The sequence below is a fragment of the Lupinus angustifolius genome, chromosome LG12 (genome assembly GCF_001865875.1).
Source record: "Lupinus angustifolius cultivar Tanjil chromosome LG12, LupAngTanjil_v1.0, whole genome shotgun sequence".
Classification (NCBI taxonomy): domain Eukaryota; kingdom Viridiplantae; phylum Streptophyta; class Magnoliopsida; order Fabales; family Fabaceae; genus Lupinus; species Lupinus angustifolius.
This window is the reverse complement of record NC_032020.1, coordinates 11,855,676-11,873,852: the sequence shown is the minus strand read 5'-3', so window position 1 is coordinate 11,873,852 and position 18,177 is coordinate 11,855,676. Positions and strand designations below refer to the sequence as shown.

The following is an 18,177-nucleotide window of genomic DNA, read 5'->3' as shown; positions in this document are numbered from 1 at the left end:
GAGATTCGATCTTAGTTAATGATAGATAAATAAACACGTCGAAAATCAACTAGAGAATAAAGTGAAAAGTAAAGAAATTAACTAAAGATAAAACAAATTTAAAAGGCTTAAAATAAGGGGAAATAGTTAAAAAGTGAAGGAGAATTTTTAATAAAAAATAGTGAGTATTGTTTTAGGAGCTCCATCTCAGTGGGATTCTCTGCCCTATACTCACCTAAAAAAAACTATTAAACTACTCTCCCATTCTCTTTGAACTTTTTTTCCAACAAACTTTGTCTATACACTGTCCATAATAATAACAATAACTTCATAACATGAATTATGAGAATAACATTAAAAACAATACCAAAACTCTCATTCCCGAGATAAGTGGAATCCAAATGAGTGATTAGTTTACATGTCAACTCAAAATGAATCCTTTACTCTAATTAACGAATGTCTTTTAGCAAACCCAAGACCTGTTGCATGGTGGGCCTCTTCTTAGTTGACTCAGCTGTACAAAGGTATGCCACTCTTAGACTCTCCACCATCTCATTCACCGAGTCGCCACTAAGCTCTAACTTTTCATCCAAAACCCTAACGCTATATCCGTCCCTTACGGCCTTCCTTGTTGCCGCAATTGTTTCCGTCGTCCCAACCTTCCCGGTCAACAATTCCATCAATATAACTCCAAAACAATACACGTCAGCTTCGGTATCATAATTTAGGTTTGGGTCAACCCGTAACCCGAAATCAGATATCCGAGGCTCAAAATCATCGGCGAGTAAAATGTTTGAAGCGATTAGGTGGCCATGTACAATAGGTTTTGATCCTGCATGGTGAAGATAGGCTAGGCCGCGTGCTATTCCAACTGCGATACGATGTCGTGTTAGCCAACCCATCTTTTCTGGGGAGCCATCGTTGATGTGGCTATTTTGAATCTCCCACCTATCATCACTCCAATCTTCCACATTTGTATCACCTGTTGGGAGCTCGTGTAGCCATCTTCCTAGATCACCGTTTGCCAAATACTCATACAATACCAGCTTCTCCTTACCTGAAAATTTTGATCACAACAAATGTTTTAAAATTTTAATTATGTCATTTAGGCACTAATTTTCCATGTCTGAATGAATATGTGGATTGAGATAATTAGTTAGAAAGAATGTGGTATAGAACAAATTATGTCACACGAAAATCAGAAAGTGGTTTTAAAGTAAGAAAATCAGATTTCTTATGTCACACGACATATCCTATATATAAGAAAGTAAGATTGCATGAGTTAGAGTAAACAAAAAAAATGTTTTTTTGGATAAAATTAATTGCTTAGATGGGATGTCATTATTATTAGTGTCCAACAAATATTTTTCTTATCATATGCGCTCTTTCTTGTATAGACAGCCAAAGTTCTACACAACTTTTGTACTTCATATTCTCTTATCTATTGCATACCATAACTCTATACTAAACATAATAAACTAAGGATATATAAATATTAAAATGGCATGTGATCTAAGTGACGTGCAAGTTCAAATCTATTATTTTAAATAAAAGTTGTACCATATTACGATCAATTTAATGAGTTCAAAAGAGTTAGGATCATTTTCATTAATATGCAGGCAAATACTTAAAAAAATAAGAAAAAATATAATTTTCAATAACACGTTTATGAAATTATATTTTATTATTAAAAATAAAAAGAAATACATACATTTGTCTCTCCAAAACATTATTCAGAAATTAAAAAATTTGGGGAAGTAGGTCGACCACGAATTTCCAGATGCAATCATAGTGAGTGATGGTAGATTTGATTTTTATAAGTGGACACAAATGGAGACATAATACGACAAGTTATATCGAGCAGAGCATAGGACATTAGAAAATTGAAATCACGTGAAACCCATTAATGAGAGCATGCATAGACGAAAAAATCAAAAAATTGAAACTTTTTAGGTACGTCAATTACCTGCAATGCAGTAACCAGCAAGGGGCAACAAATTTGGGTGCTTGAGTTTGGAGAGGTCAACGAACATAGCGACACAGTCATCACGATCAACGTCTCTGGCGTACTCCAGTACCTTTATCGCCACGTGAAGCTCACCACAGAGTACAGCCCTGTGTACATCAACAAAATATGCATAAGATCTAACTAAATATAAATGTTGTCAAATTTAAATTATATTAAAGAAATATGATAGTAAAGAGAGTGGGAACTTTTAAATTTAGATTCTGATGAGACTTCCTTATTTTTAATGAGAAAAAAATCATAAGATAGTAAAGAGAGGAGTTATTGTTTTCTCTTTTATGCTTAAGGATAAAACTAAAACTATCATGGCATTGTATTTAAATAAATGTTACATTATAATATATTTTTCTTCTTGTCTTTTTTGTTGCATTTTCACCTATTTTCTATTAATATTAGGATGTTGTAAAACAATTCATCTATCAAATCATATCATATATTTTCTATCACATGTTAATGTGTCATTTTGTAGGAAAGTTTTTTTTTTTGATCAACAATATTGTAGGAAAGTATTACTCTTACCTAACTAAACTTTATTGATATCTAGAGTTTATTTGTAAGTTAATTTGGAGGTGGAAGGAAAATGAAAAACTTGAGATTTATTCTAAAATTATATTTTATGGTTTTCAAATTTTTTATTATTTTGAAAACTCAAATAGTAAAGAAACGCTTACTGTATATATAAATTAAACTAAAGAACATTAGTAGGGAGTAAGTAAGAAATAATTAATATAAGAAAAATGAGTACCTGTAGACGGGAGCAGAGGTACCCTCAGCTAGCTGCGAGTCTTTCCCAAAGTGTGACGTGGCAATGATGAGGTCTCTGAAGTTCAGCTTCATCAATGGCTTTTCAAACATCACCACTGCTGCAGAGCTTGGCTCCTTCAGTTCCACCATCCACGTTGATCCTGATTCTGTCTCAAAAACGAACGGCCCTGATGATTTCTCCATCATCCCATGTGCCACTGGTTTATTTATTTCCCATTTTGCCCTCTTACAACGTTGCTTCTTCCTTTTGTAAATTGTAAAAACGAACAAAAGGAGAAGAACAAGTGCTGATGATGATGCAGAACACAGTGCAATAATTAATGTTTTATGTTTAGGTTTGTGTTTTTTATGATGATGATGATGAATGGCTTGTTTTTCTACATGGGGTTGTGGGAATGATGGAGTGTTGGAATATTCTTCATTGTTATTACCAGCTTTAATAAATGCTGATTTGCCGAATCTCTTGAACTCTTTAGAGATAAGAAATGATGAGTAGTTATTGAAGGTGAAGTTGTTGAATGAGATGTTCAACAAATTGAGAGTTTCCAGAGGAGGGAAATCAGAGGGAAAATTACCGTTGAAAGTGTTGTTTGATAAGTCTAAGTAGAGAAGTGAGTGAAGAGAAGAAACTAGTTTTATGGTTCCTTTGAGATTGCAACTTGATAGATCAAGGTGTTGTAGATTAGTGAGGTTTTGGAAACTGTACGGGAGTGTTGTTCCCAGGTTGTTGTGTGAAAGGTCGAGGCTTTTGAGGTTTGGAAAAGTAGAAAGTTGAACCCAATTGGTGAATCTGTTTTGTGAAAGATTGAGATTTTGAATTGAAGAAAACGAAGTGTTTTTAGACCCAATGATGATGCTACCTCCGAACTTGTTTCTAGAGAGGTTTATTCCTAATAAGGTTGTACTAGACCAAAGCCAAGTTGGTATTTTACCTTGTAGAGAATTCCCAGAGAGATCAAGAACTTCTAAGTTTGACATGTTTTTGAGGTAACTCCATGAAACTATGCCGGTTAGATTTTTGGATGGGAGTTCTATTTTGGTTATATGTGTGTATGAACAGTTGGAAATTTGGAACCAGGTGGAGAAGTTGAAGCCAGTGACAAATTTGAAAGCCTTTGATGCTAAGTCATAGTCTCCATTATTAGTGTTGTTGCATGAAGATTGCACTAGAGAAAAGAGAGATAGAAGAATCAGGAATATGGAAAATGGCTTCATTTTCTTAGCTAAACTGAAAGAAAAGAAAAAGAAACAGTGCAAGCTGTTATGATCTAATGATGTTTTTGTTGTTTGTTAAGGTTGAAGGTTGTAGTGAGTGGTGGGAAGCAACGGTGTCATGCTTTTGAGTTTTTTGATAGAAGAGTTGAGGGTTCGTGAACATGAAAGGTGAAAGAGAAAGGAAACTGAGAGGGAGAGAGAGAGGTGTTGAATGCAAAACTTGAAAATTTATATAAAAGAGTTCTATTTATTTATTTAAAGATTAGGAATATAAACTATAAAGTAACAGACAATTGTTTGACAACATGGCTGAGTGATGTGGTGATCGTGATTTTTTTATTTTGGGTCTCATTTTTTAATGTTTTGATCCATGAGGTACGTAGTGCCTTCACTGAAGCTTTGTGATGACAATCTTTAGGGGGTGCTTTAGAATTAGGATCGTTTTATCCACGGCCAACCTAGGTTTAGGAGAAGTGCTCTCAACTAAAACAATTCAAATTTACTCAAAATAAAACTTAACCTTTATTAATGATTTGATCAAACTATAAATAGGCAAAGTTGCCTTGGCTGAATAGATAAAATAGAAGATAGAAATCAAATTATCTTCTAGTAAACATAAAAATAAAATCCTAAGTAATATCAATTGGTTGAGCTGAATTGCTTGTTTGACTTAGTCTTGAGTGTAATTCGGTTTTGGTGGATGGTTGGCCGAATTTGTTGAGGAGAAGGAAGAGACTTGATCAATTTGACTTCATCTTGAGGAACTAATCATATTTAATTTGAATCCAATCTGATTTGTTGTTGGTTGGAGATGAGATTAGGATTCCCTATTTTATAGCCTTGTGCACCTTAAAAGATTGAGCTTCCTATCTTCTTTCCTTGTTTCTAGCCGTGTGCATCTTTGGGAGATTGATTAATCTCTCTTTAATCTTCATATAATCTTCTCTTTATCTCCAAGTTTGAAAACGTGTGCCATATACCCTTGAATTCAAATTCAAATCTATCTTCTTTCAAATCCAAATTCAAATTCAAATTCAAATTCAAATTGCTAAAACAAACCTATCTTCTTTTAAATTCGTTTTCCCTCCATGCCTTATCTCCTTGTTTGCCTTAGAGATAAAGTGTTAGCTGAATTGCCTTATCTCCTTGTTTGTCCTTATAGATAGAGTTCCTTACGTGCCTCCTTCCTTGAAATGATCATGCATTGACTTCCATTTGCCCTAGCCACGTGAAAGGCTTACCCTTGAACCTAAGTAAACTACTTGGTCATGAATATGGACCAATGTTACAAATAATTCCCAACCCATATTACATAATTTAAATACTAACAATGAAAATAAACTTAAGACTATATGAGAATGCAATCTCATTTATTTGAATCAATGAAAATAAAATAAACCTAAGTAGAAAGTGGCCTAAGGACATAAATGTCCTCCTCACATACCTTCTCTTGGGTCAATTGTGTTCTTTGAGACTTTAAGGACCCCTACCTTGGTTTGTAGGACCATCATAACTTCTCTTGCCCTTGGAATCAAAGGCTGCCCTAGGAGGGTTTACATCATCCCCTCCCCTTCAAATGAATTCGTCCTTGAATTGCCTTCATTCTTATCCTTTTTTCTATTCTTGCCATGATCTTTCAAAGAATGGCCAAGTGTAGAAAAAAATTCAGCATTGGGAGTAGGAACAATGTCAAGTGTAGGCTCGGCCATGGACTTGGCTTTTGCCTTACTTTTCTTCATTTCTTCTTCAATCTTAGCCATTAGCCTCTTTTGGTCCTCATGGACTTGTTTAGGGCTCTGAGGGGCTAACACCACCATGTGACCATGGTGCATAAATGAGATCTTGTTGGTGAAACCATTATGGCTAGTGTTCTTTTCATATTGCCATGGTCTCCCCAACAATATGTGGCTAGCTTCCATAGGAGCCAAGTCACATAAGACCTCATCATGGTATTGCCCTTTGGAGAAGGGTACCATGACTTGTCTATCCACAACCAACTCACCCACATCACTTAACCATAGGAGTTTATAAGGGGTGGGATGTGGTTTAGTTTCAAGGTCTAGCTTTGACACTAGCCTTTGGCTAACCACATTAGTGCAGCTACCTCCATCAATGATCCACATGCATACCTTGCCTTGGACCAAACATCTTGAGTGAAATAGGTTGTATTTTTGGCTTTCTTCATGCCTCTTAACTTGGCTGCCCAAGAGCCTCTTCATCATCAAAATATCACCATTAAGCATGAATGTATCAGCATCACACTTCTCTCCACTAGATGGTTCGGATTGGGACTCAACGACACCATTAGTGATCACCATTGTCCTTTTTGTAGGACATTGAGAGGCAATGTGACCATGGCCAAGATACTTGAAACACTTCACGTTTTTAGTCTTCCCATTGGTCTCCACGGCTGGTTGGGTGGTTTTGTGGCTGCCCACGGCCTCCTTGGCCTTAGAGCTCTCCCTTTTCTGCTCATCTCTCCAAGAGTGGGATTTTGAAGTACTGGAGGAGTAGTTAGACTTCTTCCTCTTAATTTGTTGCTCTACCTTCATAACTTTTTGTACTAGGTCATCTAGCTTTACATAAGGCTACAACTCTACCACATCTTGGATTTCAGGATTCAATCCATGAAGAAATCTAGCCATTGTTGCTTCACGGTCCTCATTGAGGTTGGACCTAAGCAAGGCTAATTCCATGGCTTTGAAATATTCATCTACTGTTTGGGACCCTTGAGTGAGCCTTTGTAGCTTGTTATGCACATCTCTATTGTAAGAATGAGGTACAAACCTCCTTTCATTGTTCTCTTCATTTCAGCCCATGTATCAATGGCTACATCCCTCCCCACATCTCACTATGTCCTTTTGGTGCTGACCCCACCAAATCATTGCATACTCTTGAAATTCAAGGGCTACCACCTTGACTTTTTTTGCCTCTGAATAGTTGTGACAATTGAATACTTGTTCCATCTTCAATTCCCATGCTAAATATGCCTCTGGATCACTCATCCCCAAGAAAGTAGGGACTTTGATCTTAACACCATCCAGATCTCCTCTATGTTCACGATTTGGGCTTCTATTTGTACCCTCTCTTTGCCTTCTATGTCCACGGATTGGACTAGCATGACCACGGCCAGGGCTGTCATGGTTGTGCTCTCCATGTCTCCTTCCGTGGCCACGGTTTGTTCCATCATGTCTCCTTCTGTGGCCATGTCTGCTTTCACTATCATAGACACTTGAAGAATTGTGCCTATCCTCATATCTCGGCCTCTCCTCTCTCCTAGGCCTCCTTCTTCTTCTCTCATGGTTTTGATTGCCATGATTTTGTTCATCCAGCCTTCTATCATAATGGATCATCAACTCCTCCAATTGTAGTTGAAGAGTTTGGAATTGGGCATCCATCATGTTTTGAAGTCTCACGGTTAGTGAGGCTGATCTTGGTGAAACCGTAGGACTCCTTTCTGGACTTGACATTGCTCAAGCTAAAGTAGCTCTGATGACCACTTGATGACAACCTCAAGGGGCTGCCTTAGAATTATAGGATCGTTTAGCTTGAAATTAGGCTTTGTGAATGTGTGAATTCGGTTTGGTATTAAATTTGGGATTTTGGGTAGGTCTTAGGTTAGGTTAGAGGTTTAAGTAGGCTAGGGTTTGTGTATGGATTATGAGATTTATGGTTTCGGTTTAGGGAAGGTGTTTAGGGTTGGTTTGTTGTAGAGTTTGTGGCTGTTTGGCTTAGGTATGTGTATGGGGTTGATGATTTCGGTTGGGTATGAGTTCAATGATGGTGATCTCGGTTTTTAAGTGTTGGGAAGTACTTTGGGCAGATTGGTTAAGTGTTGTTGAAGAAGATGGAAAAGAATGGAAGGTGAGAAAGCGCCACAAGCATGGAAGCTTGATAAGCTATGATGTTCGCCACAAGCAAGGAAGCTTGATAAGAACTTGTTAGTGGTGGCCACGGCCAACCTAGGTTTAGGAGAAGTGCTCTCAACTAAAACAATTCAAATTTACTCAAAATTCAACTTAACTTTTATTAATGATTTGATCAAAATATAAATAGGCAAAGTTGCCTTGGCTGAATAGATAAAATAGAAGATAGAAATCAAATTATCTTCTAATAAACATAAAAATAAAATCCTAAGTAATATCAATTGGTTGAGCTGAATTGCTTGTTTGACAAATCTATCTTCTTTCAAATTCAAATTCAAATTTGAATTCAAATTATTAAAACAAACCTATCTTCTTTTAGATTTGTTTTCCCTCCATGCCTTATCTCCTTGTTTGCCTTAGAGATAAAGTGTTAGCTGAATTGCCTTATCTCCTTGTTTGTCCTTATAGATAGAGTTCCTTACGTGCCTCCTTCCTTGAAAGGATCATGTCTTGACTTCCATTTGCCCTAGCCACGTGAAAGGCTTACCCTTGAACCTAAGTAAACTACTTGGTCATGAATATGGACCAATGTTACAAATAATTCTCAACCCATATTACATGTATTAAATACTAAAAATACTTGAATTCAAATAAACCTAAGACTATATGAGAATGCAATCTCATTTATTTGAATCAATGAAAATAAAATAAACCTAAGTAGAAAGTGATCTAAGGACATAAATGTCCTCCTCACATACCCTCTCCTGGGTCAATTGTGTCATTTGAGACTTTAAGGACCCCTGCCTTGGCTTTGGCCCTAGTTGTAGGACCATCATGATTTCTCTTGCCCTTGGGATCAAAGGCTGCCCTAGGAGGGTTTACATCACTTTGAGAATTGAGATTTAAGTGGAGAAGAGTGTTAAGGAAGAATAGATATCTAATGTACCATTGTGTGTCTTTGTTTTGTGTGTATCTCACTCCAATTAGAAAGTGACATTTAAGTATAAAAAATAATAAAAATATAAATTAATAATTCTATATTACTTAGAGTTTGATTGATTAGAGATATGAAGATAAAAAAATTTGGGACATGAGTCTTTATTCTTTAAGGAATAAGGATGTTTGTTTGTAGGATATGTATTAATTGGGAAGAGTGGGATGTGTTAGAAATAATTTATTATCAAATCAAATGATGTCCTATATCTAAAATAAAGTTAAAAGGATTTAATATTTTTGCGGTAAAGGGGTTAAAAGCTTTACTTGATCACTATGTACTTGGTCTGAAATTGCAACAATAGTTCCTCAAAAACCACAAATGGAATTTGAATGTGACTTCACAAATTATGGGGTACCAATTCTTTTGTTTCGGGTCCAGATGTTTTAAATAAGAGATAATGGACTGCTGAAATTAAGTTCTTTAGATCCATCAGCCATCGTTGCACACGCACAATGAGGTATACAAGGTATAGTAGTTATGTGGTTCCATCTCCCGTACATGATTGATCGATGATCATTTACTGCTTAATTTTTGCTAACAAATAAAATATAACACTTAATTTTAATTTTATTTTATAAAATTAATATACTAATATTTATATGTTTTAATTTAAGTGAGTGAGAGATAGAATGAGATATAAATTGGGAATAGAAGAATTGTATTCCCTTACCGATATCAAATTTTATTAAAATAAGTCTTTATAATATGATAATAATAATATAAAAAAATGATGAACCACATACAACAATTGATAGTGTGAAGTATATAACTATGGTCCAAACCATTACAAGAGTTGACAACACCTTGTGTCCTGCAAGCACTACGTATGAACATATATATACCTTCAGCTACCATGAAAATGAAGAGGGAAAACATATATATGTCTGTATAGTTCTAATAAGTTTTGTATGCTTTTCATCCTAAGATATGTTGACTATTTAATGCTCAGGACCACTAATAAATTTCGCAGGGATTAAATGAAATTATTGTATACATCCTTTAACATAGATTAGTCATGAACAAAGAAAATTAGAATAATCATCAGAGAATAATTGTAGGTTGGTTGCAGATATTCCATTTCAGACATGCTACATTTACGTTTTGACAAAGCAAGGTAGCTTTACTGGTTTAAACTATGCCCAATTAATTGGTTATTGACAAAATATAAGATAAAAACAAACAAGAAAATGATTGATTGCTTGGCTGATTAAACAAATCAAAATAAGATTGCAAAATGGGCCAAAGAGTCAAGCACAAAATGTGTACACTCGTCTCCATTATAGTGGGTTGGAGAAAAACAAATCAAATACAAATTAGTTAGTACTAAATTACAAAGACCTCGATTCAATAATGCTCACTGCTCGGTCTTCCACTGAAACTTTAAGTCATCTTCAGTCACACGAAAGCCTTTATGGTCCCCTTCCATGCTTCCTTCAATGGACAAATATTACATATACAATAATAGGAGCACAATTTGTATAGAGTATAGACACGTATCTATAGACACCAATTAAAACTTGAGAATGTGCATGTGTTTATACAAGTTTTATTATGAAAGTGCACCCATCCATTCTTTTAAAAAAATTATAGAGCACCTAGCTTATGGTGTTATTTTTTTGACTAAGACTATCTCCATTACTGGAATGAACAGTTGTATTTCGTAGTGTATTTTTAGGACCAAAATTGTAACTTTAATATAAATTAAATGTCATTATCTTTTAATTTTTTAGTGTATTTTCTCATAATTGTCCTCTCCAGTACTGAAGATGAGTCATACTCTATTATCAAGAGTATTTCTCACCTTATGAGTAAAAGGTTAATTTATTTTTTAAGTGTATGATTAACCTCCTTATCAATTTCAAGAATTAAATCTTTAACTTTTGACTTAATATGAGATCCATCAAAGACTTGCATTAATGAGCAACATTTAGGCAAAATTTCAAATTAAACCGAATTACATTACTTAAATAAACAAATACAACACGAGGAATAACAATGATTAAATAATAACGCAGGAAAAAATGAAATGGTTATTATTAAATAACTATCTAGAATTAAGATTTTTTTATATCATTTTTCTATGCCTAACTTATTATCACCAATATGATTTTGATAAATATGTATCAAATAAATAATAAATTAATTTTTTAAGTTAAAATTATTACTCGTGTTGGAAATAGATGAATCAAATTATTTTTACATACTAATTTATGTTCAACTATCTAACACGTTAATGGTGTTATTCAGCATACTTAATTTCCTTGAACCAAAACCTATTGTGACTAAAATATGCAAATATTTAGCTTATCTCCGACCTCCTCTAGAATTTCTTGCCAACTCTTTTTAATAAAAAATTTGTGGGTCGCAACTAGGAGGTGTCAAAAGAAGCATGCTTGATTTTTCGCGTGAATCAACAGAACATAGTCCCATAAAAAAAAAATTATATATATATATATATATATATATATATACTGAGAATGTAAGAGTTCTTTACATTATCATTATATCATCTAACATTTATTTTTAATCATCATTGACTTTTTAGAAAAAGTAATCCAAATGAATAGTAGATGATACACTGATTATGTATACATCTTTACAGTGTCAATGCATAGATTTAATACTCTTAAAAAAAAATGACAAATTACATAAATCAAACTAAGACATGCCAAAAAGGATGCATCTAAAGTTGTTTTAAAAAACATCCTCGTGAATTTGGAAGTTGGCAATTGGCTTCCTCGACAAATTCCAGATGCTGATGACTTTCAAACCTGCTCTGCCACCTGGCCTTGGTTTCTTTCTTTTGCCGTTATTGTATGCTAGTTTATGTTAATAAACCACCTATGTTTGTGATCAAGGCCTGAACATAGATCACATGTATCGAATGGTGTCTCTTTCCTTGTCTCGATCCAATCAGAATGTGACTTTTTGTTTTTAGATTTTTTCTTTTATTCATAAAGGATTTTGAGAATTGTAAAGATGTGTAGAAAATATGAATGTATTGTAATTTCATTGATAGATTAAAGGATTACAAGTCATGTGCTTATATACACAATACAAAGATAACTTGTGATACAAGTAACAACTTAACAAAGTGTTAACAAACTAAATAAGATATTAATCGCATGTGTAAAATATACAAAATGTGCTCTACTAGATGAATCCATTCTTCCAGAAATGCCCATGGCCCAAATACAAGTTTTGCTAATTAATTCTGCACCATGACTTAAATTTCGGTGCACCACTTATGCGTCAAAGGTGGTTTGTTGATGCGCCAAACACTTAGCACCTGATGGAGTTTCCTCGGTCAACTGATGCGCCAAACATTTAGCACCTGATGTAATTTCCTTGATCAGCTGGTTTTCCTAGCATAATCAATTCTGCATGCTTTCCTCGGTCAAAGCATAAGACTGATGCATGTTGGCACAGTTAGGTTGGCATGGCTTGGTGCTATATGCAATCATGTTGGCACGGTCAGGTTGGCATGTCTTGGTGCGATGCGATACTTAATTGTTCAATCCTGCATGGGTTAGTATAGCAATATCTAGGAATAACTTCATTACCCCCTTTCAAGCTGGAGAGTAAATATTCATTACTTCCAGCTTGGATAATAAGTGGTTGAAAACAGAATGTTCTACAAGTTTAGTAAGAATATATGCCACTTGATCATGAGTGTTGATGGGGAGTAAGTGATATAGCTTATTTTGCAAACATTACGAGCCACATGACAATCAATTTCTATATTTTTTGTACGTTCATGAAAAACAACATTAACAGCTATATAACGAGTTGAATTGTTGTCACAATATAGTAATTGATGACAACTTCAAGGGAATGCCTTTGATTGTAGGATTGTTTTAGCTTGAAATTAAGATCTTTATAAATCAGAATTCGGTTTTGGTATTGATAGAGATTTTTAGGCCAATTTTAGGATAGATTTGTGCGGAAAAAATGGAAAAGATGTGAAGATGGAGACACCACAAGCTTAAGAGCTTGATAAGTCAATGATATTCACCACAAGAAATGATCCTTGATAAGAATTTAGACACCACATCGAGAGGGTGATGAGTCTTAGAACACTACAAGAATAAAGATCTTGATAAGTTCGATTTAAGGAGCTTTGGCTCAACTTTAGGAATTGAATCCAATTTTTCACAAAAACAAACTTAACTTTTATTAATGATGAATCAAATATAAATAGGTAATCTGCCTTGGATAAAGATAAGACTAAATTCTAATTAAAATAAAATTCTAACTATCTTTAAATACTAAAAGATAATATCTTATTTAATCATGAAAATAAGTCTTGGTTGATATTTTGGAGTTGTTGGTTGAATTCCTTGAAATATGACTTGGTCTTGAGTTGTTGAATAGTTGAAGATTTGGATTTGAATCAGCCTTGAAAATTACTCTAATTAATTTGGCTGAATTTAATCGTAGAATTTTCTTGCTTGAGTGGACTTGATCATCTTATCTTCCTCCCTGAAGTATTGCCACAAGTTGGTTCTGAAATTGAAAGTCAAGTAGAGCCATGACTTGTTCCAATCAGCCTCTTATCATCTCCTTAATGTGTGTCTTGCCTTATCCCGAGGAGTAACCATATATTGATTAAACCAATCTGATTTGGCCAAGGAAATTGAATAACTCTCCCTATTTGTCTTTTAAGTCTTGAACTCCATATTTGTAGGTGTTCCCTCTTGTGCTCTTACATCCTTCCCATTTTCATGTCACATTGTTTATGTTACACCACTTAGCCACTATTGTGCCAAATTACAAGGAAATAAATAATTTCTCAATCTCAAAATACATCAAATTAAATACTAAAATACTTGAATGAAATAAACATAAATCATAAGATTACATGAGAATTAAATTCTTATTTATTAATAACAATGCAAATAAAATAAACCAAACTATGCTATAAATTTTTTGCAAGAACATGACCTCCAAGGGATTCTCCTAGTCGGATGATTTGTCTTCCAAAAATCATAGGTTGCCCCCTTGGTTTACATCAGTAATGCATGTTGAATGAAAACAACTTGAAAATCAATTAACAAAAAGGTTAGCCATTATACCTCATGCTATAGCCAAGGCACAATATTTTGCTTCAGATGATGAACGGGAGACAGTGTTATGTTTCTTGGATTTCCACGAGACACTCATGATGGTAACCTGACCTAACTGACTCGAGATCCCAAGAAATAGATTCAATGGATAATAACAAGTCGTGAAGTGATATGAGAATGAGCATGCTATAAAATTATGAGAAACATGATTCTTGCAGCATATGTAAGAATGAGTTAAACTCTTAGTGAGATCTATACTCTAATTGGAGTGGAGTACCTAGGCTACAAGATGACTTTTGATAGACTCACATATGTGAATGTGGAAGTGGGAGCCGCTTCCTATGAAATTTTGGGGTATAAATTTCTAGAGCGTTCACTGTACTGGGATAGACGTACATGACCTTTAATGCACAGGCTTTACATAATACACATTTGCAAAAGTTGTGTATGGTTTGATGCTGGAGATAGAGTTCAAGACTATGAGTCACTCTAGTAAAATCTGGATTTTATTCACCATGTAAAGGTTCAAGTCGCATAACACCTTTGTTTTTTCACAATCTTATTGAGACCATATAAATTCCCAGAAATTATTTTTTAATTTCAAGTGAGGGATTGTTGGAATTTGTTGGAAAAATAATGTTTTCAAATGAAATGAAAAAACTCACTAGTCCCACTTTGCTTGGAGGAGGGAAGTTGAAAGGTTTTATAAGCCTTAAGTTGCGGCCCAACATTTTTTTTAATAAAATATTTATTTATTTCTTGGGGCCTTTTGGGCTTGGACCGCGTGTTGACCAAGTCAACACACACACAAAAAGGAAAGAGTCGTTAGAGAACTGTTGGAGGGGATCTCGGCCATTATGATAGTGTCATTGGTGAAAGAGTTGTTAGATAGTCGTTAGAGGACTCAGACTATAAATAGAAGCTTTATTCTCTCATTTTAATTTGCACCAAGTTGAAGGCGTTTAGCTCTCAACTTCTTAATCTCTCCCCTTATATTCTGCCGACGCATTTTCGGCATCCTACTCTCTCTTTCTTTCTGTGACACTCAAGAATTGGCACATACAACTAAAGTGGGAATTTCGAGAACTAACACTAGTAGTCTGTATTGTGGAAAAAGAATTGACACAGGTAACCATACTGTGGGAATTCGAGAATTGGCACTGGTAGTCATATTGTGGGTATATTCAAGAGCAATTCTTACCGTGTAGTAAAAAATCGTATAACAGAGAACTGTGATGTTTTATCCTAGGGACAACATGGTTGAAAATTTGCTTGCACAATTTTAGCAGTATCACGAAACGTCTAAAGAGAGTGACCTGGTCATGACTCAGCCGGTAACGATTATTTCATGTCATTCAGAATTGTCGCGAGTTACGGTAATAACATAAATTATATCTCAAACTTTATCACATGCCAATGAAAATATATCATATCAATTAAAATTTTAAACATGAATTATTATTGATATTTTTACTATTATTTTTGTTGGATAGAGACAGTGTTTAGGACATTAGGTCCATATTCATATTTTTGGGGTAAATGTGTACCCAAAAAATTTGAGGGAGGTTTTTTAATATAAAATTGGGAATTTCTTTTTACACAAATCCATGGTGAGTATCTTGTTCGAAAAGGGTGCTGGATTCTTTTCATAAGAGGCTCCCATCTTACATTTTATATTTCTTATTTTAGAGCGCCAAAAAACTTTGTTTGATAGAGTGGTTCATCTTCAAGAAATTTCATATTGGGTTAAAAAAAACATCCAAGGCATCTTAAAAAAAAGTGATAGCGACCTATGGTTTCTGCTTGGATTGGGCTTTTGTAGAAAATAATACTAAAGGTTTTAGCAGCCCAACTTTCCTTAAATTAAAATAATAAAGACCAAAGTAATACAAAGATGTCACTAACTTTGAACTAAAATTTAGGGAGAGAATGATCTATGGGTGCAGAGCAGAGATAACTCTGAGTTGTTTACTTGTTCTTAATAGTTCTAGTGATGCGAACCTTCAGGAGTGGTTTACTTTCTTTATCAATCGTTCTTGCTTGAAACTTAATTTGACTCGCGAAATAACACTTTTTTTTATAAATGTCTATGTTTTGTTTACGATTATAGGTGAAATGTGTATGGATTTCACGTTTGGGCTGAAGTGGTGTTTATTTTTTTTGTTTTTGAATTTTTATGTGTTTGTGTTGGATAAAAGAAAGTGGATAAGAATGAAGATGGAGGCGCCACAAGCAAAGTAGCTTGATAAGCCAAGGAGGTTCGTCACAAGGAATGATCCTTGATAAGATCACGGTTAAGGCGCCACACCAATGGTGATAAGCCTATGAACGCCATAAGGATGGATCCTTGATAAGTTCTAAGTGAGGAGCAAAGTTCAACTTAAGAGGAGTTAATCCAAACAAAATTCAACTTGATTCATTAATCATGAAAGGAATACATAAATAGGGAAATTCCGAATTGATTATGCCTAATTTGAAATTTGAAATCCTAATTAAAACATGTAATTAAATGATTTTTAATTGGAGTTTAATGACTGATTTGATTTGACCATGTGTTCGCCGAAATCCCATTGATGCATTCAGCATGTGACTATTTAAAATTGACAAATTGATTGTGTCTTATCTCTTGCTTGGCTTAATTGGTTATGATAGATTTGGTCTTGAAAAGGAAAGTTCATAATTGTTGAATTCATCTCTTAATTTGATTGCCTTGAACGAGACTTGATTAGTTGTCTTTCTTGCATGATCTTTGTCTTGAATAAGATTTGATGAGCTTGAACCGAATTTGGAATGATCATCAACTTTCAAATCCTTCTTGATATGTACTAAGTTTTTCTAGGCTGATTAGGTTGATAAAAACTTGCCTTATTAGTCTTCCTTCACGCCAATTTAAAATTGACTTACCATTACTATCTTCTTGCTTAATTACTATGATGATTCCATATGGTCTCCTAGTACTTAATTTCTTGGTCACTGTTGGACTATGTTACAAGGAAATAAAATACATTTTCAACCCCATGTTACATGATTTTAGTGAAAATAAAGTAAAGACTTAGACAATAATTAAAATAAATCCTAAGACTAAAATAAAACCTAAGACTACCCATAAGAATAACTAAAAACTATCATAATTTCCTTCCAAGAGTGTGAACTCCAAGTGGTTCGCCTACTTGTAAAATTGTCCTCCACAAATCATAGTTGCTCCCCTTAGTTTACATCATCTAGTCAATGTAATTATTCAAGTGATAACAATATATCTGAGTCATTTAATCATTGATTAGGATTAAAAGTTAGTTAATAATCATATAAATACTTTAAAAAAAATCATGTATATTTATCTTTAAAGTCAATGATTCATTCATATAATAAAATAATTCTACTTCCCAAGTCAAAATCGTGAAATCCTTGATAACTTTTTATCTATATAATTGTTTTCTATTTGTTATCCTTGAATTACTTTAGGAACTTATTGATGGAGTTAAAAAGTTATAAGTAACATAAAAAGCTATAAGGTTGCATTGTCCGATATTAAAAGCACTATTATATTACTATGAACACAAAATTGCAGCTGCATAGTAGTACCAGAAATACAACATGATAATTGTTGATTGAATTTAGAATTAGAAGGAACATAAATGTGTAAAGGATGATAATATGCTTTTCATCTTCCCTTGCTAGTAAGGGTTCTGAACATGCAGTGAGAGGTGTAAACTTGATATGCTTTCCATCATAATTTATTTCTTTACGCTTAACTCTATTCTCTTATTTTTGGGTGATATTGATTTATAACTATGCCTATAGAGGTTATGTTTCCTGCAAAATAGTAATAGAATAGAGGATGTGAGGTGTACCTATCATTGCGGGGTTTTTTTTGCCACGTAAGGATGCTTTTGTATGGTATATTGGTAATGTTTTCTTCTTCAAGTTTTGATGCTCAAGTGTTAACTTATTTCAACAAAAGTATTTAATTATAGGGGAAAAAAATTTAGGGACTCCCTGGGATTTGACCTCTCTACAAGTTAACCCTATCCTTAAATATTTGATAATAATAACTTAACAAGTAAAAAAGGTTGGTCCTCCATGCACCAAAAGTTTTTTTTGGTTTAATGCTAGAAGTCACCTTTATTTAGCATTAACTTTTAAGTATAGGCACTTTGATAGATAAGTTCATTAAACGTTTAATCAATTACTAAAAAGTTCAATTAAGTATCTGTTCAAAAGTTTATTTGAAATAAGCTAAAAAAGAATATATATATATATATA

The 18,177-nt window shown here is 34.0% G+C and overlaps 1 protein-coding gene and 1 long non-coding RNA gene across 3 annotated transcripts in view; both read right to left on the bottom strand.

Annotated features, from left to right (window-relative positions):
* LOC109362859 overlaps positions 124-18,177 on the bottom strand; it is a 21,886-nt gene continuing 3,832 nt past the window's right edge. Inside the window, exons 2-3 of the long non-coding RNA XR_002109453.1 lie at positions 6,248-6,256; positions 124-247 (exon numbers count right to left, since the gene is read on the bottom strand). This is a non-coding gene — a long non-coding RNA (uncharacterized LOC109362859). The remainder of the gene's footprint in view (positions 248-6,247; positions 6,257-18,177) is intronic.
* On the bottom strand, positions 310-4,218 carry LOC109362858 (probable LRR receptor-like serine/threonine-protein kinase At2g24230). 2 transcript variants are annotated; one of them, XM_019608909.1, is made up of 4 exons: positions 4,051-4,218; positions 2,751-3,938; positions 1,946-2,094; positions 310-1,036 (listed from the first exon to the last, which is right to left on the bottom strand). In XM_019608909.1, the coding sequence occupies exons 1-4, from the start codon at positions 4,146-4,148 to the stop codon at positions 429-431; spliced, it is 2,043 nt and encodes a 680-aa protein (XP_019464454.1). In that variant the 5' UTR covers positions 4,149-4,218; the 3' UTR covers positions 310-428. The 2 variants fall into 2 exon arrangements, with proteins under 2 accessions (XP_019464454.1, XP_019464455.1); XM_019608910.1 differs by having other exon boundaries at positions 2,751-4,164.

Coding starts and splice junctions, on each gene's coding strand:
- LOC109362858 (XM_019608909.1), bottom strand. CDS start 4,148: ATGTTCACGAACCCTCAACTCTTCTATCAAAAAACTCAAAAGCATGAC. Junction 2,095..2,750: donor ACCTCTGCTCCCGTCTACAG/GTACTCATTTTT, acceptor TGATGTACACAG/GGCTGTACTCTGTGGTGAGC. Junction 1,037..1,945: donor TGCTGGTTACTGCATTGCAG/GTAATTGACGTA, acceptor CAAAATTTTCAG/GTAAGGAGAAGCTGGTATTG.